The 27,127-nt window shown below is 46.2% G+C and overlaps 2 protein-coding genes across 8 annotated transcripts in view; one reads left to right on the top strand and one right to left on the bottom strand.

The window, feature by feature from the left end:
* The window catches only part of LOC142761703 (uncharacterized), a 155,385-nt gene that overhangs the window by 31,560 nt on the left and 96,698 nt on the right, over nt 1-27,127 (top strand). The gene's annotated exons all lie outside the window — the stretch shown is intronic.
* On the bottom strand, nt 25,545-26,290 carry LOC142786315 (uncharacterized). Its single transcript, XM_075883941.1, has 2 exons — nt 26,105-26,290; nt 25,545-26,072 (listed from the first exon to the last, which is right to left on the bottom strand). The coding sequence occupies exons 1-2, from the start codon at nt 26,261-26,263 to the stop codon at nt 25,545-25,547; spliced, it is 687 nt and encodes a 228-aa protein (XP_075740056.1). The 5' UTR covers nt 26,264-26,290.

Below are 27,127 nucleotides of genomic sequence, written 5' to 3'. Positions count from 1 at the left end.
CTCGAAATGTATTGGCGCCTTGACTCTGGCATGTAGTCATGTTTTCACATTGCAGGCATCTCACGATTATCATGTTTGCACCAGTCACATACTTTTGTCATTCATTGGCAGCACGTAATACCAAGTTTGGTATTTACAGAATACTGCGTTCGAAAAACCAAGCAGGGGGGGGGGGGGCATAATAATTGATTCACAATGTAACTTCAATAAAAAGAAAATTCAAGCAATAAAAACATGTTAAGGCAGTAGAACACAGGATAACGTTTGAACAAAGTAAAATGGCAGTAAGAAACTGCAAATTGCCACTAGAGAATGCAAATGAGATACAACGTGAGACAGTCTGAGATCCTGAGTTGTACGGTTAAAAACGGAAAGATACATAATTATCGAAGTCAGGATTTTCATTATCACAGAATGCTTCAAAAGATAGCTTGTTCCACTCATTGATCGTCCGAGGAAAGAACGAGGTGAAAAGATTAGTACGTGTGAAGTAAGGTTCAAGAGTAACTGTGCGTATGTCGAGTTTGTCTTGAGATTCGATTTTTTATATAAGTTTCGGGACTAATGTTAAATTTACGGAAATAAAGTGAGTGTAGAAATTTTATCCGGGCAACAGCTCTTCGGTATTGTAAAGTAGGGATATCATTAATGGCCATGATCGTTGTTGGCGAGTCATTTCTGTGGTAGGCATTAAAGATAAAGCGAACCGCCTTTCGCTGCACCATCTCAAGCTTCTTAACTTCTTTCTTTATATGTGGGTCCCAAACAACACTAGCACAATCTAACTTTGGTTTTATAAAAGAATTGTAGCCCAAAATTTTGATTTTTGTGGGCGCTTTAATTTATGTCTAAAAAAACCGAGCTTTCTATAAGCAGATGAGCATGTTTTAACAATGTGGCTTGACCATGTAAGGTGGCTTATAATTGTGACGCCCAAATATTTATATTCGTTAGCCTCAGTCAATGGATAGTTGTTGTGAAAAAACGTGTAATCAAAATGGTGTTTCTTATTTGTTAAATGCATGACAACCGAATTATCGCTATTTAATTTCATTGACCAATTTTCACACCACATAGAAATGACACAAAGGTTGGATTGCAGACATTTTCGGTCATTCGGAGCAGTAATCGTTTTAAAAAGTATGCAGTCATCTGCAAAAAGCTTTATGTGGACTTGTGATGTGTCTATTCATTTAACAATGTCATTTATATACACTAGAAAGAGAATAGGTCCCACAACACTACCTTGAGGAACTCCTGATGATACTGGTAGAATACCAGACATGCAGTCATTTACTTTAACATACTGCTTGCGATTGTGAAGGTAAGAACGGATCCAGTCAATGAGGTTAACAGGTAGACCTAAAATATGTAATTTAGAAATTAGTTTGCTATGCGTGACAAGATCGAAGGCTTAACTAAAATATAAAAAATAGCATCAATTTGATTCCCCGTATCAAGCGACAACGTGAACTTATGAATTGTTGTGACTTGCTGCGTTGCGGTCGATAATTTTTTTTCTAAATCCGTGCGATAATGACGACAGCAGGCGGTTTTCTTCCAAAAATGATGTGATGTAATGTGTGACTATGTGTTATAATACCTTACATACATGAGGTACACGTTAAGGAAATAGGCCTGTAGTTTGCAATGTTTAGACAATCCCCTTTCTTAAAGACCAGTACTACACGTGCCATGCGCCAGTCAATAGGAGTGAAAGAATTTTCGAAGGAGAGGCGAAAAACGTTTGTTAAAACGTGCGCAAAGGGTTCGGCACATTTACGCAATAACGTGTTAAGGATATTATCTGGACCAGCTGGAGATTTATTTTTCGGGTTAAGCATCAAAGAAAATATACCCTCAAAAGTTATGAACACGGAAGACATTACTGAAAGAAAGTGGTCATGTGGTGATTCATGTTGGGGAGCAGAAAATACGGAGCAGAAGTATCTGTTGGACTGATCAGCGACAAACCACACATCATTTACGATGGAACCATCAACAGTTATTTGACTGGTCATAGCATCCGTTTGTTCTAAATATCGCGAGAATTTTTCAGGGCTTTTTGTCAGGTAATGAGTGAGTGAAATACCTAATTTTTGCGTCGGAGAGTTTGGAAGCAAGGCTGACTTTTAATTGAGATATCTCACTAATTGTTTTTTATGTTTTTTTTTGGCTTGTTTTAGCCTACGGTGTAAATGAATGATTTCTCTTGTCATCCACGGGTTATTCTTGTTAGTGCAAACATATTTGGACAGGACAAACTTTTCAATGTATTAATAAATAGTGTCGTTCAGAGCATCCAAGAGGGTTGTGACGCAGCCCAGCATGTTATCATGAAATTCCCACGAACAGTCAAGTATTGCATAGTCATCGGCTTTAGCGAAATCTTTTATTAACTTTTCTCCTTGTTTTTGTGCGACTTCGCATCACCAAGCGGAAAGGAAAGGTGAAACTAGCGATATATGTGAAGCTAGCGAAACGTGAAACATATGAGAAGCTAGCGAAACGGCCGCGAGCGTATCAGCAATGTGGTATGTAGCCATGTTGTTAGATGACACGCATGTCTTGATTATCATGTTTCGATGTGTGATTTACCTATGTCATCTGTTCGCGTCACGTAATACCCAATTCGGTACATGTTAAGCTAGATAGATATGTGGGGTTTAACGTCCCAAAACCACCATATGATTATGAGAGACGCCGTAGTGGAGGGCTCCGGAAATTTCGACCACCTGGGGTTCTTTAACGTGCACCCAAATCTGAGCACACGGGCCTACAACATTTCCGCCTCCATCGGAAATGCAGCCGCCACAGCCGGGATTCGAACCCGCGACCTGCGGGTCAGCAGCCGAGTACCTCAGCCACTAAACCACCGCGGCGGGGGACATGTTAAGCTAGCGAAATGGCCGCGAGCGTATCATGAGCGTAGCATGTAATCATGTTGTTACATGACACGCATCTCATGTTTATTATGTTTACACCAGTATCCTATCTTCGTCATGCATTCACGTACCGTAATACCAAATTTGGTATATGTGACGCTTGCGAAATGGCCGCGAGCGCATCATGAGCGGGGCTTGTAGCCATGTTACACGACACGCATGTCATGATTTTCATGTTAGGGTCTGTTACTAGTGTTCGACATGCAATCATGTCATACCATGCCAGTTTTGCAACATGTCATGTGAATGAAACCACCGCAAGACTATGAAATGTAAATCATGACATTCATGACTTGCATGTCAAGCTTTTCATGTTCTGACTAGTCAAATATGCTAGCCATACAGTCATGTTATTCCATACCAAGTTTCGTATCAATAACAATATAGAAACGGCCAGGAGAGCTAAATGTCATAGGCGGCTAGATAGATAGATAGATAGATAGATAGATAGATAGATAGATAGATAGATAGATAGATAGATAGATAGATGGATAGATAGATGGATAGATAGATAGATAGATGGATAGATAGATAGATAGATAGATAGATAGATAGATAGATAGATAGATAGATAGATAGATAGATAGATAGATAGATAGATAGATAGATAGATAGATAGATAGATAGATAGATAGATAGATAGATAGATAGATAGATAGATAGATAGATAGATAGATAGATAGATAGATAGATAGATAGATAGATAGATAGATAGATAGATAGATAGATAGATAGATAGATAGATACGCTCAATGTCGCCGAAGTTCGCTAAGAAATACTTCGCATTTAAAATGGCAGTATATCTACGGGGTGAATGATGGAGAGTGGGGCGAAGCTGGTGCCGCACGCCGCTGCCGCGCCTCATCGGCCTCCCGTTCTCGTACGCCGGAATCTTGTCGGCGCCACCGCGAAGCTTCGCGACACGTTTCTGCCTCGCGCGCTCGCACATCGGGGTTCTGTCTTCGAGCGCGAGCCGCCGCTGCCTTGCGCGCAAGCCACTCGGCAGCCTTGTCCATCCGCCGACCTTAAAGGGGCCCTGCAACACTTTCTGAGCATGGTCAAAAAATGCAGCCGATCGCAAGTAGGGGCTCCCGACAACATGCGATCCAAATAATATAGCACAGCACGTGGTCTGGAACTCACAATAAATTACCAAAGTCAGCTAAAAATTGCTCTTTTTTCTCTCGACAAATGGCCGAATGTCCCCAAAAATTACACGTGAATTACCCATCTATCAGCCATTGGCTGATTTAACATATCGCGCTCGTTCGTTACAGATATCGCCGCGAAAGGCCACGACTTGTTCACGCGTGCGCGCGTGATCACACTGAAAAAGCGGCACATTCAAAGAAAAAACAAGAAAAAAGGGCTCTAAGGCCACGAGTCGCGTGTGATGTTTTTCTGGGGCCCTGCCATTCCTCCCTGCTTAGCTTCCAGCGCTTTCGTCAGGACCAGAGAAGAGAGAATGCCATTGCAGCATGCGACAAGCCTTTGTAACTCCACTCGCACTGAACAGATTCTTAAAATTTTTGTGGACTTGAATTCGTAAGGCAATAAGCTTTTCAAGCGCACGTCGCGGGTTCGAATCCCGGCTGCGGCGGCTGCATTTCCGATGGAGGCGGAAATGGTGTAGGCCCGTGTACTCACATTTGGGTGCACGTTAAAGAGCCCCAGGTGGTCGAAATTTCCGTGGCCCTCCACTACGGCGTCTCTCATAATCATATGGTGGTTTTGGGACGTTAAACCCCACATATCAATCAATAAGCTTTTCCAGTGAATTATTTCCGCGGTTACTTGAAAAAGCGTTTCAGGGCCCATTTAAAGGGCGCGCGTGCCAAAACGGCTTATTTTACTACACCATGCACGCCCACTAGCGTACGGCACTACCGACGAACGCACGATCGCTATCGTCTTCGTGTGACGTCATTCCTATTTTCTCGCGCGCTTACACTTCGGGGTTCCGTCTTCAAGCAAGCGCCTCCGCCGCCTTGCGCATATCATACTTTTTATCGGCAAACCGTGAATCATCCGCTGGCTTTGTCTGTCTGTCTGTCTGTCTGTCTGTCTGTCTGTCTGTCTGTCTGTCTGTCTGTCTGTCTGTCTGTCTGTCTGTCTGTCTGTCTGTCTGTCTGTCTGTCTGTCTGTCTTACTGATGCACGGACAGACAGATGCATGAACGAACGCAGGGATGGACGCATGCATGGTTTCCAAATATACACTAGAGAGAACTTTGGCGCTAGTGTCTGTGGGAGCTGCAACATACGGCGCTTCAGCGAGCATAGGAATGATGGGTAGTACACATATTTCTCTAATCTTCGTACTTTCGGGCCCCGCCGCGGTGGTCTAGTGGCTAAGGTACTCGGCTGCTGACCCGCAGGGCGCGGGTTCGAATCCCGGCTGCGGCGGCTGCATTTCCGATGGAGGCGGAAATGTTGTAGGCCCGTGTGCTCAGATTTGGGTGCACGTTAAAGAACCCCAGGTGGTCTAAATTTCCGGAGCCCTCCACTACGGCGTCTCTCATAACCATATGGTGGTTTTGGGACGTTAAACCCCACATATCAATCAATAGTACTTTCGGCCTGCTTCTGGCTCCGTGTGTGTTTGTGGGGCTTGAAGCTGTTTTCTCACGAAACAAAAATAAAAAAACAGCAGATCCCACGTAACTGGGAAAGGACTTTACGCTAAGCATGCGGAGGGAATTAAGGTGACCGTGCTGCAGCTTTTTTATTGAGCGACACGTCGTGAAGTGACGCTAAATATATGTACAATTGTTGCACGCACAGACATATGTTGAACAGTTGCAGAAGTTTATACAACCAGTTGTTTGCACTTGCGCAACAATGCCAACTGGAACATGCGTATTAGCAACGCCCGAACCCAATATGAAGCGCTTATGCACGCGAGGATGCTGGCCCTGGACACTGCTACATAAGTCAACTTCATCGCATGGCAACTAACCCCAACTGATGTTAACCCGACGTGGCGCCTGTATGAAAGGATTACATATGTAATGTTTATAAAATTGGGTAGGCAGCACTGCAACCACCATTGACGTTTCACGTAGGTTAGCACCCATTTGAAAAGTAGTAGAGTATCAAGTATTGTCCATCGTTGCCCCTTTTTTCTAAACAAGTAGTTTCGAGACCTGGCGTAGCTCTGTGGTAAAATGCTTCATTGTCATGTAGAATGTTTGGGTTTGATTCCAGCTGGGACCCTGACATCTATTCTTTGCATTCGTCCGGTCGACGCTATTGATGTCGGGTATCTCTTAGCGCTCACGCGTTAAAATTGCCCATGTGTGTTCTCGTCGTTCCTGTGTAGATATAAGTGTCAATCACTTCTGGCACATACCCGCCCGTGGGTATGTGCCACTGTCTGGCGGGAAGCGTTTGACGACGTACGCGACGGGACTGTGGCATGGTCCATGTCTTGATCAGCGCGTCATATTCGTCAAATCATCTTACTTTCATATGCGAATTTTGGTTGACGCCAAGTTAAAGGGGTAACCACGGGAGCACCCAAACGTAAGCAGATAGATAGATAGATAGATAGATAGATAGATAGATAGATAGATAGATAGATAGATAGATAGATAGATAGATAGATAGATAGATAGATAGATAGATAGATAGATAGATAGATAGATAGATAGATAGATAGATAGATAGATAGATAGATAGATAGATAGATAGATAGATAGATAGATAGATAGATAGATAGATAGATAGATAGATAGATAGATAGATAGATAGATAGATAGATAGATAGATAGATACGCTCAAAGTCGTCGCGAAGTTCGCGAAGAAATGCTTCGCATTAAAAAAATGTTCAGCGGTTGCACTTCACCTTATTTTTTTAGGCTTACCATCTTCAATCAGGTCACGAAATTAAAAAGAATTCGTTCTTTCTTTTAATGAAACCGAAACCAGCAATAAAGGAAGCTGCAAGTGCGATTCGCCGCCCACATATACGAAGACTAGGCAAATCTGTACTACTCATCATTCCCAGGGTCCCTGAACGATCGCAGTGCCAGAGTCCCCTCCACTTAATTTTAGGAAACTCTATGGACGCCTGGACGGACGCAGGGACACACGGATGGATGCATGCGGGGACAAACGAACGCACGGATAGACGCACGGACAGGCGAATGGATGCATGGACAAATGCAGGGACGGATGGATGGAAGAAACGCATGAATGAACGCAGGGGCAAACGCACAGTTAGACACATAGATGGATACCCGAGAAGATGGACGGACGCACGTACGTATGGATGGGCGAATGGACATATGCACGAATGGACGGATCTACAGATGGACTCACAGATGAACGTATGGATGCACTCACGCTTGGATGGACGGAAGCAAGAACGAACGAACGGACGGAAGTGCAGAAGAACTGACAGACGAGTCGCCCCACTCATCATTATTCACTCTATGTATACGCTGTGATTTTTATTATTCATCATATTACAAGTAATGTCCTCTAGTATCGTACCATTTGCATTTTACCGCGCATATGCATTTCGTTATATGTTCAAGTACCGCCCTCTACGGCCGGTTCAAGAAATAACGAGAGGTGGCAACATACGAATACGACGGGACACTCAGCCCACGCCTGAGCGTCCCGCTGAGGCGTAGGCTGGGAAAGGAAAAAAAAATGAAGCTACACTCTAAAAAAATATCGAGTAAAAAGGGCGTCTTTTTGTCCCACAACAATAATCGTCATCAGGCCTGCGTGCGCTTCCTTTCTTGAAAACTCGGCGCTGGCCACTTTCCTATCAAGAACGCAATGTAAACCCTGATAATGGGCATGTCGATCGTGACCGGAATGTACCGGGCATGGGGCAATTGCGCAAGGATGGAACGCAATATAAATGACGATTATTATTGTGCGACAACAAGACGCGCCCTTTTTACTCGCTCTTTCTTTAGAGTGTAGAAGGGAGCGTCCAACGAAAATTTCTAAACTCAGTCATAAAAAAATTGACCCCGTATCTGCATGCTAATCTGCAACTGTCGTCGGAAGACAATAGTCTTGCGTGTGGAAAGAGTGAACAAAACAGTTATTTGATCTTCTGCGCAACAAAATTGGTGAATGGCATTCTGGAGGCACTGCGTTAGAGTGCCTCGAGCGTGCAGCGGAGGTAAACGAGCGAATCAAGTCACGTCACACGTGAGGCATGAGCGCTATCTGACAGTTTTCTTCAAAAACAAAGTGCACGGCTCATAGACGGGCGTGAGCGCCCGTTTAAGAAGGAAGAAAGGAAGGAAAAACTTTATTTGCAAGGGTTTGGGACAGGGGTCATGAGCTTGATGGGTGGGGCCCCAAGTCCAGGGCTCCACTGGCTGCCGCCGTCTGTCTGACGTGACGCAGAAGTGCAAGCTGCCCCTCTGGGTCAGAGCTGGTGAGCTGTGCCTCCCATTCCTCGAAAGTATTACAGAGAGAGAGAAATAACGTTTATTGCACCCCTCTAGAATGACGGGGGAGGAGGCTTCGGCCTCTGCCCGCAATCATCCCCCTAGCCATCGGCCGGAATCCCTTGGGACTCGGCGGCGGTCAGGGCGAGACCGATGACTTGACGCTGTTCTTCGGCGTCACGGCTGTGTAATAAGGCCTCCCAGGATTCTACGTTTCTACTTGGATCATTGTAGGATGGGCAGGTCCATACCATGTGCACTAAACCCGCAGTGCTGTTGCAGTGCGCACATCTGGAGTTGAACACTTCCGGGTGCCATTTACTGTACAGGTGAGGGTTCGGAAACACCCCGGTTTGCAATTTTCGCCGCATAATTTCCTCCTTTTGCTCAGCTGTTTAGCTGCCTCTGGATAAATTTTACGGTGGGGTTTATAGTGTGCGGTTATTTCCTAAAACGTGCGTAGTTCGTCTCTTGTGGAGAGGGGCTGCTCGCGCGAAGGCGGTGGGTCAGCGTCGATCGACCGGAAAGTGAGCCCTCGGGCGATCGCGTGCGCCTTCTCATTCCCCTTCAGACCTTGATGGGCCGGGGACCATACTAGTGAGATTAGCTCTGTGGGTACTGGTCCTTGTCTTAGAATTTTGGCGGCTGTAGCAGAGATCCTGCCCATATCGTAGTTTTTAATGGCTGACTTAGAGTCGCTAACAATCACTCGTGTGCCTTTTTGAGCTATTGCCAAAGCAATCGCAAGTTCTTCTGCCTCTGTGGTGGTTGTGTTCTTAGAGGTTCAGCACGAGACCAGGTCCCCGTTCTCGCGAACCACTACCGCTGTGTGTGCTCCCTTTCGTATTCTGCAGCGTCCGTGTAAAGCACGCCAGATCGACCTTCAAGTTTCGCCTGCAGGGCTACAGCTCTAGCTTTGCGTCTGCCTTCATGAAACGCCGGATGCATGTTTTTCGGCAGCGGTATAATTTTTAGTGTTGCCCTAGTTGATTTAGGTATGCTAGCGGTCTGCCTGGAACACTCCGTGGGCTCGAACCCCAAGCGCTCCATGATTTTCCTCCCTGTTCTACTTCTCAGAAGTCTTTGGTGCTGTGACATCATGGCGGCTTCTACTAGTTCATCTAAAGTGTTGGAGACACCCTGCCCAAGAAGTTTAACCGTAGAGGTGTTCGGGGGAAGCCCTATCGCAATCTTAATGCCTTTCCTTATAATGGCTTCAATTTTATCTTTTTCTGCTCTACTTATTTAAGATAAGGGCAACGTATAGTACACGGCTTATCACGAAAGCTTGAACTAATCTTAAAAGATTGGCTTCCTTCATCCCCGCATTCTTGTTAGAAATGCGCTTAAGCAGGCGGCACGTCTGGTTCGCACTAGCTTCGAGTCTCCGGATAGTTTCAGTGTTTTTTTCCATTCGCTTGTATGCGCATTCCTAGAATTCTAATAATGTCTACGGTTGGAATAGCATTACCATTCACTCGTAAAGCGATGTCACAACCCCTTCCGAGGGGATTGTGTGTTTTCCTTTTTTGCGATGGTAGAAAAAGAGCCTCTGATTTTTCTGCCGAGCATTTTAACCCTAGTGGTTCGAGATATTGTTCGATGGTATCTATAGCCGCCTGAAGTGCGCTTTCAATATGTCCGTCACTACCCCTGTTTATCCACAGCGTCACATCGTCTGCGTATATTGTGTGATGCAGATTTTCGATTCCTTCCAACGTCTCAGGAAGTCCAATCATCGCTATATTAAAAAGGGTCGAAGAGAGTACAGACCCTTGTGGCGTCCCTTTGTTCCCCAATTTAATGTTTTCGAGCGACTGCCCTCCCATGCTGATAGTGGCTGCACGATTTGAAAGAAAGCCCCTCACGTAGTTGTATGTCTTGACGCCTACGCTTAGCGCACTAAGGTTCTTAAGTAAGGCTTCATGTTTGACATTGTCAAACGCCTTGGAGACGTCCAGACCCACAATTACTTTGGTGTCAACAGTCTTTTTGTCTATTATCTCGTCCTTTAGCTGTAGCATAATATCGCACGTCGATAGGTGGGATCTGAAGCCTATCATAGTATCAGGGTACATGTTTTCATCTTCAATGAACCTAGTCAGTCTTGTTTGGATCACGTGCTCCATCAATTTTCCTACGCAAGATGTGATGGAAGTGGGTCTGAGATGTTCAAGACTGAGCTTTTTCCCTGGCTTAGGAATGAAGACTACATTGGCCGTTTTCCAAGCTTGCGGTATTTCTCCCTTGTCCCAGCATTCTTGCATATAAGCTGCAAGTTGACGAATGGAGCCGTCGTCGAGATTCCTGAGCATTCTGTTGTTGATTATGTCCGGACCGGCAGCCGTTTTTGTTTTAAGTCGGTTCATTTCAGCCCTGACTTCTCCAACCGTGATGGGGCTGTCTAGGTCCGGGTTTTCTGAACCAGCGTAGTCAGGGAGCTTTTCAGATTCTGCGCAGCAGAGGTATCGATCCCTAACCTCCTTTAATAATTCCGTCGTCTGACCTTCATATTTATACACAAGCTCTTGAAGTTGCTGTCAGGCCTCCAACTTGGTTTTCTCTGGGTCTAATAGATGCTGTAGTAGCTGCCATATTTTAGCACTGCCAATCTCTCTATCCATCTGATCACAGATACTACCCCACTTTTTCTTGGTAAGTTCCAATGCATAATCTTCGATATCTCTATTCAGTGCAGCAACTTCCTTTCGGAGATTCCTGTCTCCTCTTTTCTGACTGATTTTTCGCTCTAGTTTTTCGTTTTTCTTTTTCTTCCTCATGCTTACAAGATGTCTATCAACAACTTCCTCATCGCCAGCGTCAATCTCTTCGGTAGCATGCTGAACCGACTGGATCACCCCTTCACTCCAATCGTTAATATCATTTATGGGGACTTGTTCCGACCTGATATTTCTAAAGGTCACCTAATCTGTAGTTTTAACTTTGCTCTTATTGATCACCAGCGGGTCATTGGCAATGATAATCTCTAAAATTCTATGATCCCTACCTAGGCCTTCGCCGGTATTGCACCACGTGGAAGCGGTGGCACTGCTGACCAGGGTAAGATCTGGCTTCGTGTCTTGAGATACGCTATTTCCTTTCTTCGTTTGCTGCATTGGGTCTGTTATAAGTATGAGGTCGTGTTGTTGAATTTCGTTCCACAAATTTCTGCCCTTAACCTGGGTGAATTTATAACCCCATGCCGTATGATGCGCATTAAAGTCGCCCAAAATTAATAGTAGCTGAAATAACCTTTGTTTTCGTAAAAAGATCACCAAAGTTGATTTTGCGTTGCCTGGGGGAACTATACACATTCAGGATAAAAAGACTCTTGTCTTTGCGCTTGCGAGGCACAAGTTCGACTAAAACATGATCGATCTACGAGTTCCCCGTCTCGTGCTGCAATGTCGTAGTGTTTCTCTTTACGAAGGTCGTAACTTGGGTATCATTACCCGACCCGGCAAAAGATTTGTAACCTGCTAATTTGGCATTTTTTCCACACTCGTGGATCGCAATAACCTCCGGTCGATCGGCGTTGGTAAGAAAAGATTGTAAAACCGCACGTTTGCGCGAGAAACCCCTACAGTTCCACTGCTAAATCGTATTACTGTAAGGGTGCAGAGCCATCATGGTTTAGCTTGAGCGCTTGGCATAGCCATTCTATCTGTCGGTCCCTGCTAGCAAATTCAGCCTTAATTTGCTCAATAGCATTGCCTACTTGTTTCATCTGTTCTAGTACAGCTTGGAGCATACTTTGTAATGACTTTGTTTCCACCTCAAGCGCTTCAATTCTCGCTCCGTGAGTTTCTTCAATTTCGATTTCTTTAGCCCTCTTCTTCTTTAAAGGCGGTTGGTTTGCTACCTGGGGTGTTTCCAACGCCTTCCATGGTTTACTGGTTAGATGAGCCTTAATCTCATCAAGCTGTTTGCGTAATTCCGCATTTTGCTCCTGTAATATCCTGTTTTGCTCTTAAAGAGCATTAATCATCTCTGTATTAGCATCCTGGGAGACCTTAGTTACCCAACCCACTTGTGGTCCTGTGGATTTTGACTTCTCCTGGGCACAATCACCACCATCATGGGATGCCTTGTGAAAAACTCCCGGCTGCTCCTGCGGTGGCAATCGGGGGAAGGATTCCGAGCGCCCTCTCGATCTACTTCGATGCTTAGATTTACGCCTCGAACGATCTCGAACCCCGTCTGTCCTGCTGTGCCGCTGCGTGCCCTCTTCGGCCTTGCGTCGTTCTTCTTGCTCCCGCGCTTCTTCAAGCTTCATTTCCCACTGTCGCTTCTTCACTATATAAGGTGTCCGAAAACGTTCTTTGCGCCTTTTGTTTCCGGTCACGTGCTCCTTGCCACACAGACGGCACTTCGGCGTACATTCATGGTCCTTGGGTGGTGAGGCCACCCCACAACCTCTGCATTTTTCGTGCGGGCTGTCACATACGTCGGATCGATGTCCCAGCTCACCACACTTGTAATACACTTCATATCTCTTCTTGTAGAGAAAACATTTCATCGGCGTCCCAAAGCAGATCATCCATCTCGGCACGTAGTCATCAACAAAGGTGATGATTACCGAAGTGGAGTTGCCCATCCTTCGCACACCAAGAATAGGACGATTCTCTTCGTGTGAGAAAGCCAGTTCCAATTCTCTCTCAGAGAGTCTGATATCAAGTCCACGTACCACACCTTTGCCACAGCTTTCAGGCGCAGCCATGTATGTCTTCACCTCGTACTCCTTGCCGTCGAGCTTTATGACTTTCAGGTCCAACATTTTCTTGGCATCATCCTCCCTGGGCGTGCTGAATATCAATGTTCCTTGCTTGTCGTTGACAACGATCCTGTCCTCCTCCCGACCTTTCTGCCATGGAATGTCTGCTGCCATCCTTACTGCTCCACCAATCACAGGTGCCGAGTGTCTGGTGAGCGTCAGTCCTTCTTTGGGCCTGATAATAACCTTGTGATCCACGTTCGGAAGACTTGGTAGATGCGACACTACTGACCGCTCTGCGAGCTTTTTTTCCCGCCGCTTTATATGAGGGTCTCCCGCTTACACCATGCTTGTCGCCATTGAAGCCGGCCGGCATCGTCCTGCCTTCTTTTCCGCATTCACTGCTGGTAGACGCCGCCCTGGTGGCGCCATCGCGTTCCCGTTGTTGACTCTCCTGGAGCTCCGCCACACGTTTCGACACTTTCGTCACCCAGTCCGACCTTTCCAATTCTTCTTCATTTCATTTCATTTTATTGTACCCCTCAGGGCCAGAGGCATTACAGAGGGGGAGTGGTAAAAGCACAAAAAGGTAACAAAATAAAAGGAACAAAATATGCAAGTACAATAGAGACGCACTATAAGTTAGAAAGAGCCTGAGTATACAATATTAGCTACAGAATTGCGAAAATGTTTACAGTTATTAATGTTTACAATGTCAGCGGCAAGGCCATTCCAATCGCGAGAGGTTCGTGGTAGAAATGATTGATGAAAGTACTCAGTATTACATGAAGCGAATCCAACTTTGTGACGATGATCAGTGCGATGGGATACATAAGATGGTTGAGGGATGAGTCGATCGCGCAGATCAGGATGATGATACATTTTATGAAACAAGGCAATGCGTGACACTTTTCTGCGCAGTGATAATGATGGGAGGGAAAGGTCTGATTTCATAGAAGTTATGCTGGCGGTGCGACTGTAATTAGCGCGAATGAAACGTACAGAGTTGTTCTGAACCATCTCTAGAGCAGTAATTAAGTTGATATGGGTGGGATCCCACACCGATGTAGCATACTCTAATTTCGATCGGATTAGTGTTTTATAGAGCAGGAGTTTCAAGGAGGAAGGAACGTGATAAAAATTTCGACGAAGATAGCCTAACATGCGGTTAGCTTTGTTAATTAAGTGCTCGATATGAGCAGACCAGTTTAGGTTTGCAGTAATGTAAACACCGAGGTATTTATATGAAGTTACTGATTCTAAATGAATGTTATCAATGTGGTATGGTGGTGGACGAGAAGATTTTCTGGAAACACGCATGACTTTACATTTATTAATATTTAGTTGCATTAGCCATTCACTGCACCAGTCTGCGATTGCGCCAAGATCAGACTGAAGTGAGGCAACATCATTAGAGTTCGTTATCTCTCTAAAAACAACACAGTCATCCGCGAATAGGAGAATATTAGAGTTAACAACGGAAGGAAGATCATTAATATAAATTAGGAATAATAAAGGCCCAAGGACTGAACCTTGAGGAACTTCCGAATAGACATCTGTAAACTCTGAGTTAAAGCCATTAAAAGAAACAAATTGTGAGCGGTTTAAAAGGAAGCACTCAATCCATTTCAGTAAATTAATACCAATATTAAGCGTGTTTAGTTTAAGCAGTAGCAATTTATGACAAACCTTGTCGAATGCCTTAGAAAAATCTAAAAATATGCAGTCAATGATCGATGATCGATCTAGTACTTGATGTAGCGCATGAGTAAAGGTTATTAGCTGAGTTTCACATGAGTAATGTTTTCTAAAACCGTGTTGTGCTGAACAGAAAAAAGAGTTGGATTCTAGAAAACCGACAAGGTTAGTGAAAATAATATGCTCAAACATTTTACAACATGTGCTGGTTAAGGAAATGGGGCGATAGTTAAGTGGAGATGTCTTGCTTCCAGACTTGTGAATTGGAATGACCTTCCCAATTTTCCACTCATTTGGAAGAATGGACTGATCAAGAGACTGTTGAAAAAGTTTAGTTAAGATTAACGCAGCGTAGGCCGAAGTGTTTTTCAAGAACTTGTTACTAATATTATCACAGCCGGGAGCTGAATGAAGGCTAAGTCCACCAATGAGCTCAAGAACACCAAGTGTACTGATTAGTATAGGTGGCATACTTTCAAAGGTATGGCTGTTTGTTGTGGGGTTATTAACAGCAGAATGGGCAGAAAAGTTCTCAGCAAATGTACAGTTAAAAACTGAGGCACAAATATCAGATGAAATGGGGTCGCCAGAGGAATCGGTCAGTGTGATAGCGTCATCGGTTGAGGGATTAAAAGTTCGCCAGAATTTCTTAACATTTGTGGTTAACATGGAAGGTAGTACATGGGAATGAAAATGTTTTTTTTTGCATCTCGAAGGGCTTGAATGTACAACGTAGACGCTGTTGCATATAAAGCCCAACGTTCATTAGAAGGCGAAAGTTTTACGGCGCGAAAGAAACGCTTTTTCCTGTTTGACAAACGCCGGATATGGCTGTTGTACCAGGGTGCATTTGAGTTGTTGGTTACACTGCGGTGTGGGATGTACTGTTCAGTGAGTTGAATTATTTTATCTGAAAACATATTCCAATTAGTTTGTACACTGCGATCGTCAAAACCGTCAAGAAAAAGATCAGTGAAGGTAGAAAGGTCATTGTTGATTGCCTCAAAGTCACCTCTGTTATAGTCACGAATGATTTTCTTCTTTTTCTTTGTTTTCGGGTGGGCTAAGTTAATGGAAAAATGTAGAAGCAAATGATCGCTAAGACCCGGAAGGTACGTTATGGGCGATATTATATCGGAACTGTTTGTTAGAATTAAGTCTAATGTGTTTGCAGCGTGAGCTACTATTCTGGTTGCTTGTGTACACATTTGCTGTAAGGAAAATACCGAGCAAACGTCTAAAAATTCGCGAGCTTGGGACGAAAGCGGAAATATTAAAGGGGAATGGGAATTCCAGGTTATGTTGGGAAAATTGAAATCACCCAGCAAGAGCAACGGCGATGTAGGGAAACGCGTACTAACAACGTTTATGGCATCTTGAAGTTCGCTACTGAATGTAGGCGAGGGTGAGGGTGGGCGGTAGCATACCCCGATGACTACATTCTGGTGACTAAGCGTTACCACAGCCCATATCATTTCTAGATTAGTATGAATGTGTACAGATGATGATGGGATATCGCAGGAAATAGCCAGAAGTACGCCACCGCCTCTCTGTGTGCCACGGTCGCGACGAAAAAGTGAGAAGCGATGAGCGTTTAAAAATATCTCGGCATCTCTACCATTAACAGTCACTTCCATCGTCATAGTGTCTCCGCAGACGCTCTACGAGCCGACGCCTGGAGCCTCGAACGCCGATCCGACCGCCTCAGTGCTAGGCCGAACGGTGGAGTTGGCGAGACGCACAACGTAGCCGAACACCGAAGGCGCAAGAACCTTTCCTGCGGTCACTAGCCTGTTCGAACAGCGACATAAGGGTCTGAGGAAGACAGAGACGACGCCCATTCCGGGCAAGCTCCGACGTTCTGTGTGCAACAATTAGTGAACCGAGACGCTGAGCATCCGAGCTAAGCCTCTCTGAGACTCCGCTCCTTCGTCGACACTGGCAGCAACGCCTCCCGTTATTATGGAAGTAACGGTTGAGGGCCACACCATCTCCGCTGAAGAGCTCCAGGCAGGCAATTGGACACCAGTTCTCTACAAAGCCTATGCGTCTCGACCAGCCTGTTCACAGAAACCACTTTCGCAACCCAACGCTACCGTCAAGGAGACCAACCCGAACGCCATGCGCGTCGAAGCAGCTGCAACTGGAAGAGGCAAGACGCCAACCCACCTACCACCTGCTACCAAGGAGACGCGCATCATTGTAAAACGCAGCAAGCAACTGCCGCCACTCCCACCGAACGCTATTCGCGTCGTTGTTCGTCCGCGAGGTCAACTGCGACTCCTAGATGTCCCAACGCCTCGACTCATGAAGGCAGTGCAGGCCGCACTTCAAACCACTCTGCCCGATGATTTCTGCCTGCGCATACACCCCACTAATAATACATTCACGGCAGCCACAACACACTCCGCCGCAGCCGAGCTCCTAAAGACGCTGACTTCACTCACCATTGGTGGCCATGCTTACCCCTGCATGGCTTACGTGGCACCCCCACCAGGAGCTACAAGAGGGGTCATCTCAAACGCCTTTGACGACGAGACGCCAACCCAGCTGTACGAAGACCTGGTCAAACGGAATCCTGAATACTCTATACTCGCAGCCCGACGAATGGGGAAGACGCACTCCATTCTCATCACCTTCGACGCCAATGAGGTGCCACATTCCATTAAATACATGGGAGCCATTCACCGCTGTACTCCATACCGCGGAAGTCCGGATGCTTGTACGAACTGCAGACTACCGGGCCATCGTCACGACGTATGCCCAAGCCCCAAGACTAATCTTTGCCCACGCTGTGGCAGCCAACACTCACCCCAGGAACCTCCTTGCACGCCTAAGTGCATTCTGTGCGAGGGCCCTCATCTTACCGGCACTGGTTCATGCAAAGGACGCAACCTTCACCAGCCACGCAAAACGACAAAGCAACCTCAAACGCAGCGACAAGAACCGGTTCCACACGGGGACAACTTCCCCCAGTTGTCAGCGGGACCCACTCAGCCCAGCCAACTCAGCCAACCCAAGCAAGCCTGGACCGAGCCGCTTAAACAAGATTGGGGCCCTCCCCGTTCGCCCTGCAAGAACGCACTATCATCAACAGTGACTTCCAGTCTGCAAGACGCTCTGGCCAAGTCTCGGGAGGAGGCAGCGGCAGCCAAAGCAGAAGCTCAAGCAGCCCGAGCTGAAGCCGCTGCCCTTCGAGAACACATCGCGAAGCTGGAGACCCAGATAAGTACTCTCGCCACAAGCCATGCCACTCCACCTACCCCAACTCCTACTACATCCCAAACTCCTGCGCACAACCCACCCAACACCTCTAGCATGTCTTTCCCACCCAGCCATGTCAACGCGACATCCTGCTCTGATTCGCTTGAGTTAGATATCGACACGGCATTTCCTCGGCACACAAATCAGGACATTACCCCGCGTCCCTCAACACACAGCTCACTAGCCGATATTCCAACCATGCTTGAGTCTTTTACTGCTCGTTTTGAGGCAAAATTGCAGGAAGGTATCACCAGCATCAATCAGGAATGCACAACGCTCCAAGATGCGGTAATCCGTGTAACAACAGACAATGCAGCACTTAATCATCGTCTTGATGCTTTAGCTCAAACATTAACTGACCGCTACAACAATCTTGAATCACAGCTCAATTTGTTCGCAACATGCCTTGCAAAACGGGATCTCACCCCAAGTAAACGCAAGAAGCCCAAAGCAACTGAAGGGCAAGACAATCCACTCCCTGACGTCACTAACGACTCCCAACCTTGCGCGGCGGCTACGCCCCTTCTCAATTCTCATGATGGCAGCTCTAAACCGTAATCTGACACTCTGGCAGTGGAACTGCCGAGGTTTTGGCCAGAAGCGTCATGTTGTCCACCAACTGCTATCTTGCGCTGCGGGACCCGATATCCTTGCCCTACAAGAACCCTCCAACCCCCTAACCTTACCCGGCTATACTTCTATTACACCCACATCCCCTACACCCTCTCGGGTGGCGTTTCTAATTAATCGCTCAATCACCACCATCTCCCACTGTTTAGCAGTCCAAGACATTGATCACCTCTTAATTGAGCTTGTGCCGCAACATGCCAGAGCTAAAAGCCTCTTCATCCTGAATGTATACAGCAGCCCTAAGTGCTTACAGGGCAACTTCCAGCGCCTCTTTACGCTCGCGAAACGCATAGCCAATAAGTGCCCCCTACTCGTCGTGGGAGATTTCAATGCCCCACATACAGCCTGGGGTTATCCGCGCGACACACCAAAAGGACGTCGGGTGTGGTTAGCAGCGCAGCAAGCCGGCCTCTCACTGCTCACCGATTCTGCCTTTCCGACACGCATAGGGAATAGTGTCTGCAAGGACACTACACCAGATCTCTCGTTCGCACATCGCCTCCCTCATGCCACATGGTGCAACACACAAGAGAATTTGGGTAGTGACCATTACATTATCGAAATTCTCTTAAATATGCAACTACCCCGCAGGGTTCTCAGAGGTTCCACTTTTACCAACTGGGATTTTTTCCGCACTTATAGGGCAACACGCACCCACGCCTCTATCACGGACATCACTGAATGGTCAGAACAACTCCGGAGTGATGTCCGATCCGCAACTCGTCTAGTACGAGAGGACTGCCCAAGCGACACAGTTGACTCTCGTCTCCTACATTTATGGGACGCTAAAACAAGCCTAGAACGACGCTGGCAAAGCCAGCGTTGGAACCGAACTCTTAGACGTCGCCTGGCCCGCCTGAGCAAAGAGATAGAGACCCATGCAGCCACTCTTTCGCGACAGAACTGGGAATCGCTTTGCAACAAATTAGACGGCAATATGAGTATGCCTCAGACTTGGAATTTGTTCCGACACTTAATTGACCCAACTCAGTCAAAGACTACCCAAAGACACAACCTCACCAAACTCCTACATACTTGCGATAAACCTCCACCAGAACTACTACAGGAACTTCGAAATCAGTACTTCCCAACATACCCTGCCGTATTGTATCCCGATTATACAGGTCCTCCTAATGAGCTCCTCGACCAACCCATTACAGTAGCCGAAGTTCAAGCCGAACTACAGAAACTAAACACTTCCTCAGCCCCCGGTCCGGACAATATTCACAACAAAGCACTCCGTAATCTCGACGACCAATCAATTGCCGAGCTTACTGAATACTTTAATGAGTGCTGGCTAAGGGGCATCCTCCCACCACAATGGAAAGAGGCCAAGGTTGTCTTTATACCCAAACCTGGGAAACCTCTCCTTACGTCTAACCTCAGGCCCATATCCCTCACTTCTTGTGTCGGCAAACTCATGGAGCACGTACTCCAAACCAGGCTCTGCCAGTACCTAGAAGGCAAGAATCTCTTGCCTGCTTGCATGTTTGGATTTCGCCCTGGACTTTCCACACAGGACGTTTTCCTACAACTAAAACATCACATTCTTGACTCTCAAACCTGCGATACCAGAGCTATCTTAGGAGTAGATCTAACAAAGGCATTTGACAACGTTGCGCACTCAGCTATTCTAGAGAACCTTATAACCCTGGGAGTCGGCGTAAAGATGTACAACTACGTCCGCGACTTCCTCAGCCACCGCACAGCAACACTTACCTTTGGCGATCACAGCCTGCCAGGCATCACGCTTGGAGCCCGTGGTACGCCCCAGGGAGCAGTCCTCTCACCTATTCTTTTTAACATAGCACTTCTACATCTGCCCCAAAAACTGGGTCAGATCCCCGACATCCACTTCAGCTTCTATGCCGACGACATCACCGTCTGGGCAAACCGTGGTAGTGACGCCGAAATAGAAGAACACTTACAGTTGGCACTAACCACCATCGACACATATGTTCGAGAACGTGGCCTTACCTGCTCCCCTTCCAAATCAGAGCTCTTTCTTTACCGACCGAAGCAGCATGCTTCAGCCATTCCCCCTATCTCTCTCACGCTAGGTGCCCACCCCATCCCACTTGTCTCAAAAATTCGGGTGCTAGGGCTAGTACTCTACTCACATGGCGCACATGGAGAAGTCATCAGGACTCTCCAAACACATGCTCAGCAGACCATTCGGCTGATTCGTCGCATAGCGAACCGTCGGGCTGGCCTACGCGAGCGAAACACGCTTCGCCTCACCCAGGCTTACATCGTCAGCCGCACCACGTATGCCCTCCCATACCTACCTCTCCGACAAAAAGAGAGAGACCGCATTAACGCGCTTCTACGAAGTTGCACAAAAACAGCTCTACGCCTTCCCCCAAGCACATCCAATGACAGACTCTTCAAACTTGGTGTACATAATACATTTGAGGAACTCGCTGAAGCCACCTTAACGGCACAAATATGTCGTCTGTCTAATTCGGTGAGTGGCCGCGCTCTTTTGACCCAATTAGACTTATCCCCAATAACAGAATCACCTGGAAGGGTCCCTCTTTCTTCTAACCTCCGCTCTCACCTAAACGTACCGCCCATTCCCAAGAACATGCATCCTGTGCGCGACGAGAAACGCAGAAAGGCAAGGGCCCGGGCCCTCCAGAGACAATATGGCGAGGACCAGAATGTAGTCTACGTTGACGCAGCGGAATATGCGTCAAGATCCCGCATGGCCCTTGCGGTGGCTGACAATCAGGCAAATCTCCTAACTTCTTGCTCAATTGTCACAAATTCCTCCACAGAGGCAGAAGAGGCAGCCATCGCGCTTGCTCTCATCTCCACACCTGCCACCACTATCATTAGCGACTCGAAATCAGCTATTCTTAACTACGCCAATGGCCTGATATCATGTAGCGCTGCTCGCTTGCTACGCTTCTGGCAGCCTCAGTGCTCCACAATCCTGATCTGGACGCCAGCACATGCCGGCCTCCTTGGCAACGAGGAGGCTCATTCTCTAGCCCGAGGTCTCACATTCCGGGCAGGAGAAATGGAGCCCCCTCCACAGGTCGAGGAGCGCTTGCTCTCTTTTCGTGATATTCTATCGTATTACCGGGAACAACGAAGAATATACGCACCCCCAGCCCCATCCCTAAACATAGCGCAGGCCACACATTGGCGACGCCTACAAACTCGAACTGCTCCATACCCCGTATTACTAAACGCCCGTTACCCAGACCATTTCCCCTCTTCATGCAAACTTTGCGACAAACCAGGAGACTTCCTCCACATCCTCCTCACATGTCCCACCTTCCCACATCCCCCACCTCCGGCTGTGGCAGTGTCATACTGGGAGACCATCATGACCAGCACTTCTGCGTTCGATCAGCGCCGGATCATCTCGTGCGCCATGAAGAGGATCGCACTTCAAGGGCTTTCCTTTGCTTTGTAAGGGTGCCTCCTCACTGCGAGGGTGCACCCACGTGCCATGAGGGGGCTCGGCCCCCACGCTACACAGTGGCAATAAATGTTTCTACCACCACCACCACCGAAGGCGCAATAAAATCCTTTAGAATCTACTGACAGTTTTTCGGAATGGTAGCCACAGGATCGTGAGCACGTCCGCAACCACACACAGCACTTTATTTATTTATTTATTTATTTATTGAAAATACCTTACAGGCCAGAAGGCATTGAGTAAGGGGGGTTACAGTGAAAAATCGCATGTAAATTTCAAAATAAAAACGGTACAATGTCGGTTAGTAATAACAAAAAAATTAACAAAGCAATAAGTCAGCAATACGTAAACATGGCGATGAAGTATATAAGAACACTCCGTAACATAAAAACCCTCGGAAAAGAAGTAAAAGAACGTCAAGATGAAATATTAAGGAAATGCGTCTGAACTTTTTGCCGAAACGTGTTGGGGTTGCTATCAGAGGCGATATCGTCGGGAAGATCATTCCACATGCGGATGGCTTGTGGTAGTGCGGATGTGTTGAACGCGTTCGTGTTTCCAAAAATGCGAGTGAAGCTGAGATGGTTATGTAATCTGCGTGACGTGTAGAGCGGGCGTTGAAGGTGCAACGACGATGTTTTGTTACTGTAGACGTACTTATGAAATAGGCATAACAAGGACACGTGACGACGAACATTTAATGCTTGGAGGGAATGATGGAGTTTAAGCTGAGTCACACTGGAATTGATGTCATAGTTTCTAGAAATGTAACGGGTGGCTCTGTTCTGGATTGTTTCCAGCATGTTAATTTGATACTGAGCGGAAGGGGACCAAACAGATGAGGCATATTCAAGTTGCGGGCGGACGAAAGTTAGGTATGACATTTTGCGAATGTTAGTGGGACAACGACGAAGGTTTCGGCGTAAATACCCCAATGTTTTGGAGGCTTTTGCACAAACGTTAGTGATGTGATCAAACCAGGAAAGCCCTGGTGTAAGGTGGATGCCAAGATACTTGTAAGAAGTCGCCGTGGAGAGCCTGTCACATTGCATATGGTAAGTGAAGTTAGATATGACCTGTTTACGTCCAAAAGAAACAACTTTACACTTATTAGTATTCAACCTCATAAGCCAAGTGCTGCACCAGTTAGAAATAGTGTTCAGATCATCTTGAAGGATGGAGTGATCGTTAGGACAGTTTATAGGTCTGTAGAGCATGCAGTCATCAGCGAAGATTCTGATATGCGATGATATGTTAGTTGGGAGGTCGTTGATGTAGATAAGAAAAAGTAATGGGCCAAGAACGCTCCCCTGTGGGACGCCAGAAGAGACATACGAAGAGGGAGAGGAAGAATTATTAACGATTGTGAACTGCTTGCGAAGTGACAGAAAATTGCGTAGCCAAGATAAAGTGAGGGAGTCTAATCGGAGGGCAGATAATTTTGAAATAAGGCGACAATGGGCGACACGATCGAATGCTTTGGCGAAATCAAGAAATATGCAATCAGTCTGTAGGCCATTATTTATGTTGTAATGAATGTCTGTAGTGAATTCTAGTAACTGTGTTTCGCATGACATGCCCTTTCTTAATCCGTGCTGGTTTGAAAAGAAGAATTTGTTAGTCTCGAGGTGACTGTATACGTGGGAGGCGATTATGTGTTCGAGGAGTTTGCAACATATGCATGTGAGCGAGATTGGGCGATAATTTTTAGGTGAGTTCTTATCTCCGGATTTAAAAATGGGTACTACTTTGGCTATTTTCCAGTCGTCTGGAAGTTTTCCAGACGATAGCGACTGTCGAAAAATGTGGTATAATGTAATGCTAGATATGGAAACAGTATTTTTAATTACCTTAGAGTTGATATCATCTATACCAGCTGATGAGGATGCCTTAATCTGTTTAATTCGACACGCGATACCCTCCACCGTAATTTCAATAGGCTGCATGTATTGGAAGTTGTAATCAGGGATATGTGGTACTTCAGAAGAATCTTCTTGGCTAAATACAGATGAAAAAAAGGTATTAAAAGTAGTGGAGCACTCGTAGTCTGAAAGCGGAATGTTGTTTTCATTAAGTAATGACAACTGGTTGGAACCGTGGTCAGGGGATATGAGGCGCCAGAACTTTTTTGGATTATTTTGCAGAAGAGAAGGTAGGTCGTTGTGAAAATATTTTTCTTTGGCGTTGCATATTGCTTTACAGTAGTCAGTCAAGTACTGCTTGTATTTTTCCCAAGCGGAGGGCGTAGCACTGCGTTTGGCATTGCAGTACAGGCGTTTTTTCTTGTTTCTTTGCTTACGGAGGGATTTAGTGAACCAGGGATTAGATAGATCATTAGAAACAGTGATAACAGGGATATATTGGTTTATCAATGAAGACATCTTGTCTCTAAAAAGCACCCAGTTTTCATTTACAGACCTGTTGTAGAATGACGGAAAGAGGACATTGCTAAAAAATTCTTCGAGCTGTGCACTTATTTTGTCAAACTCTGCTTTGCTGTAGTCCCGAATTTTCTTTTTGGATATTCCTGCAAATGGTACAGGTAAGTCCAACGTTACCTCGATTAAATTGTGATCACTGAAGCCCTTTAGGCAAGAGACTGTCCTCACTGAATCAGGAGCATTAGTTAGTAATAGGTCTAACGTATTTAAACCACGGGTTGGTTGATCAATGACTTGCGAGAGGTTAAAGTCCAAGACTAAGTTAATGAATTCTGTGGAAAGGCAGCATGGTGATGAAAAGTTTGTCCAATCAATCAGCGGGAGGTTGAAGTCACCGAATAGGTAAACTACACCAGTAGGGCAAAGATCTTTGGCATTTTTGATGCTATGACGAAGATCACGTACAAATGTGTTATTATAATCAGGCGGACGGTAACAATTGCCAACCAGAATTTTAGCGTGTTTAGTCACACACATTATCCAAATTATTTCAATGGGTGAGTCAAGATTCAGTACATACGAAGAGATTGTATTTTTTACACCAAGAAGTACACCACCACCTCTCCTGTCGACGCGATCTTTGCGGTATATGTTATATCTTTCACTGCCAGCAAGAACTTCGTTATTTGTGATTGCAGGGTATAGCCAAGTTTCCGTGAGCACGAGTATATCTGAATTGTTGTCTTCCAGAAAAGAGCAGATTGTATCGCGCTTGGGTATTATGCTTCTAATGTTAGTAAATGATATCAGAAAAGAAGGGGTCGCCAAATGTGATTTAGGTTTCTGGTGGTGTTTAGGTGGACATGTTTTGGTTGCGAGCTATCTTTCTGATAGAATAACGGTTTTGCTGGCATGATCAAGTATGTAGAAGCGTACGCATTTGGGCTGGTTGGTTCATGTTCACAGAAGTTAAAAAACAGCGCTAAAAAGACGGGACAAGAAAAGAGCGCCCTGTCCTGTTGTCCTTTCTTTTCTTGTCCCGTCTTTTTAGCGCTGTTTTTTAACTTCTGTGAACAAGTATGTAGGTTTTGCCATCCATGCGTAGCCTGTCAACTGAGAGCTTAAACGGTTTTCTTTGCGTTTTAGCGAATTCAATTAGGCTTTTTCGTGCCTGTCGCGTAGCTAGAGAAAAATCTTCTCCGATAGAATATTTTGACCCTTTTAGTTTTGGAGCTGACGCAAGAATTTGCTGCTTATCTTTAAAGAAAGTCAGTTTGGCTATTATAGGTCTCTGTTTGCTGTCTCTGAATTTCCCCAGCCTGTGCACACGCTCGAATTGTGCGCCAGTCAAAGAAATGTTGAATTTTTCGGAGCAGAATTCGATTATTCTTTTTTCAGATGCTGCCCATCCCTCCTTAGGGTCATCTTCTATTCCAAAAAAAAGCAAGTTAGACCGCCTCTGTCTGTTTTCGGTATCGTTACACCTGGACGTAATCTCGGTCAAATGATCCGAAATTTGGTGCAGGGAGTTATTAGGCGTACCGGTACCAGTTGCCGAACGTGACGCGACAGATGATTCAAGCGCTAAAATGCGTTCAGTTAAACGAGCCACTTAGAAGCCGTCAGTTTTTCAATGGTCTCGCTTAATTGCGCTGACAAGGCTGCATGCCCTTCCTCTAATTTCTGTATGGTTAACATAGCTGCGGCGAAAGCCTCAGACTCGATCTTGCTCATAGGCCCTGGGTTCGATTCAATATCACCCGACAGCATGAGCAGCATATCAAAGATTACCAGACAGAAACGAGATATTCGTGACAAAGATCGCTTCAAAGCATCACACCATTCGGCTGGGCACGACACCGCAATCAAACAGTAATTGCTACTCCTAACACAGACGGCGTATTTGTAGTCACTGACCTGCAAATTGAGCGGAAAGGACAACAGCTGGCTGTTGTCCTTTCCGCGTGAAAAAGTGGTCATTTCACGGAGCCGACGCGAAGCCGCGTCTCACGCCATTGCGAGCCTCGCTCATCTCCTCTGCACTAAAGTATTACAAAGCTTGTACTGACCTAAAAAGGTATCTAAATTTGGTGGTCGTTTTAGGCATCCCCACGAAATGTGGTAGAGCGATGGCGAGCCGCCACACCACGGATAAGCACGCCCATACAGCGTTGGAAAAATTTTGTGCAACCTTTGAAGATTGGGAAAGACTCCCGTTTGAATTCGGTGGAGGTCAATCGCCTCCCCTTCTAATGATTTGTGGGGGGGCGCTGTATTTTTGTCGCATGCCTCGCTGGTTAGCAAGAATTTCGCGAGGGGCCATTCTGGATGGGTCATTATCCTCTTCGATAGCTTCCTCCTGGAGTGTTTCAAAGGATTGAATGTGCTGTCGAAGCTCTGCTCAGTTCGTGAGCCCTCGAGCACAAGCGTCAGCACTTTCGTTTCCCTCCAGGCCTGCGTGTCCTGGACACCAGATCACTCTGTATATGTTCGTCAAGCTCCCGCCTAAGAACTTGCTTATTTTTATCGGAAGGCGGCCTCTTAAAAAGAAACGGCACGCTTCCTGCGAGTCGGAAATGATAGTTGTCTGCGGTTCATCTCTTTGTTCCTGCGCTTTGATTGCAAGGGCAATGGCAAAGCATT

The sequence above is a fragment of the Rhipicephalus microplus genome, unplaced genomic scaffold (assembly GCF_043290135.1).
Source record: "Rhipicephalus microplus isolate Deutch F79 unplaced genomic scaffold, USDA_Rmic scaffold_22, whole genome shotgun sequence".
NCBI classification, from domain to species: Eukaryota; Metazoa; Arthropoda; class Arachnida; order Ixodida; family Ixodidae; genus Rhipicephalus; species Rhipicephalus microplus.
The sequence above is the reverse complement of the archived record's forward strand: the minus strand, read 5'-3'. Positions and strand labels throughout refer to the sequence as shown.

Bases quoted from the DNA above. Each gene is read 5' to 3' on its own strand.
- LOC142786315 (XM_075883941.1), bottom strand. From the start codon at position 26,263: ATGCTGCTCATGCTGTCGGGTGATATTGAATCGAACCCAGGGCCTATG. The intron at 26,073-26,104 runs GCTTCTAAGTGG...ACTGAACGCATT, and splicing joins AGACCATTGAAAAACTGACG to TTAGCGCTTGAATCATCTGT.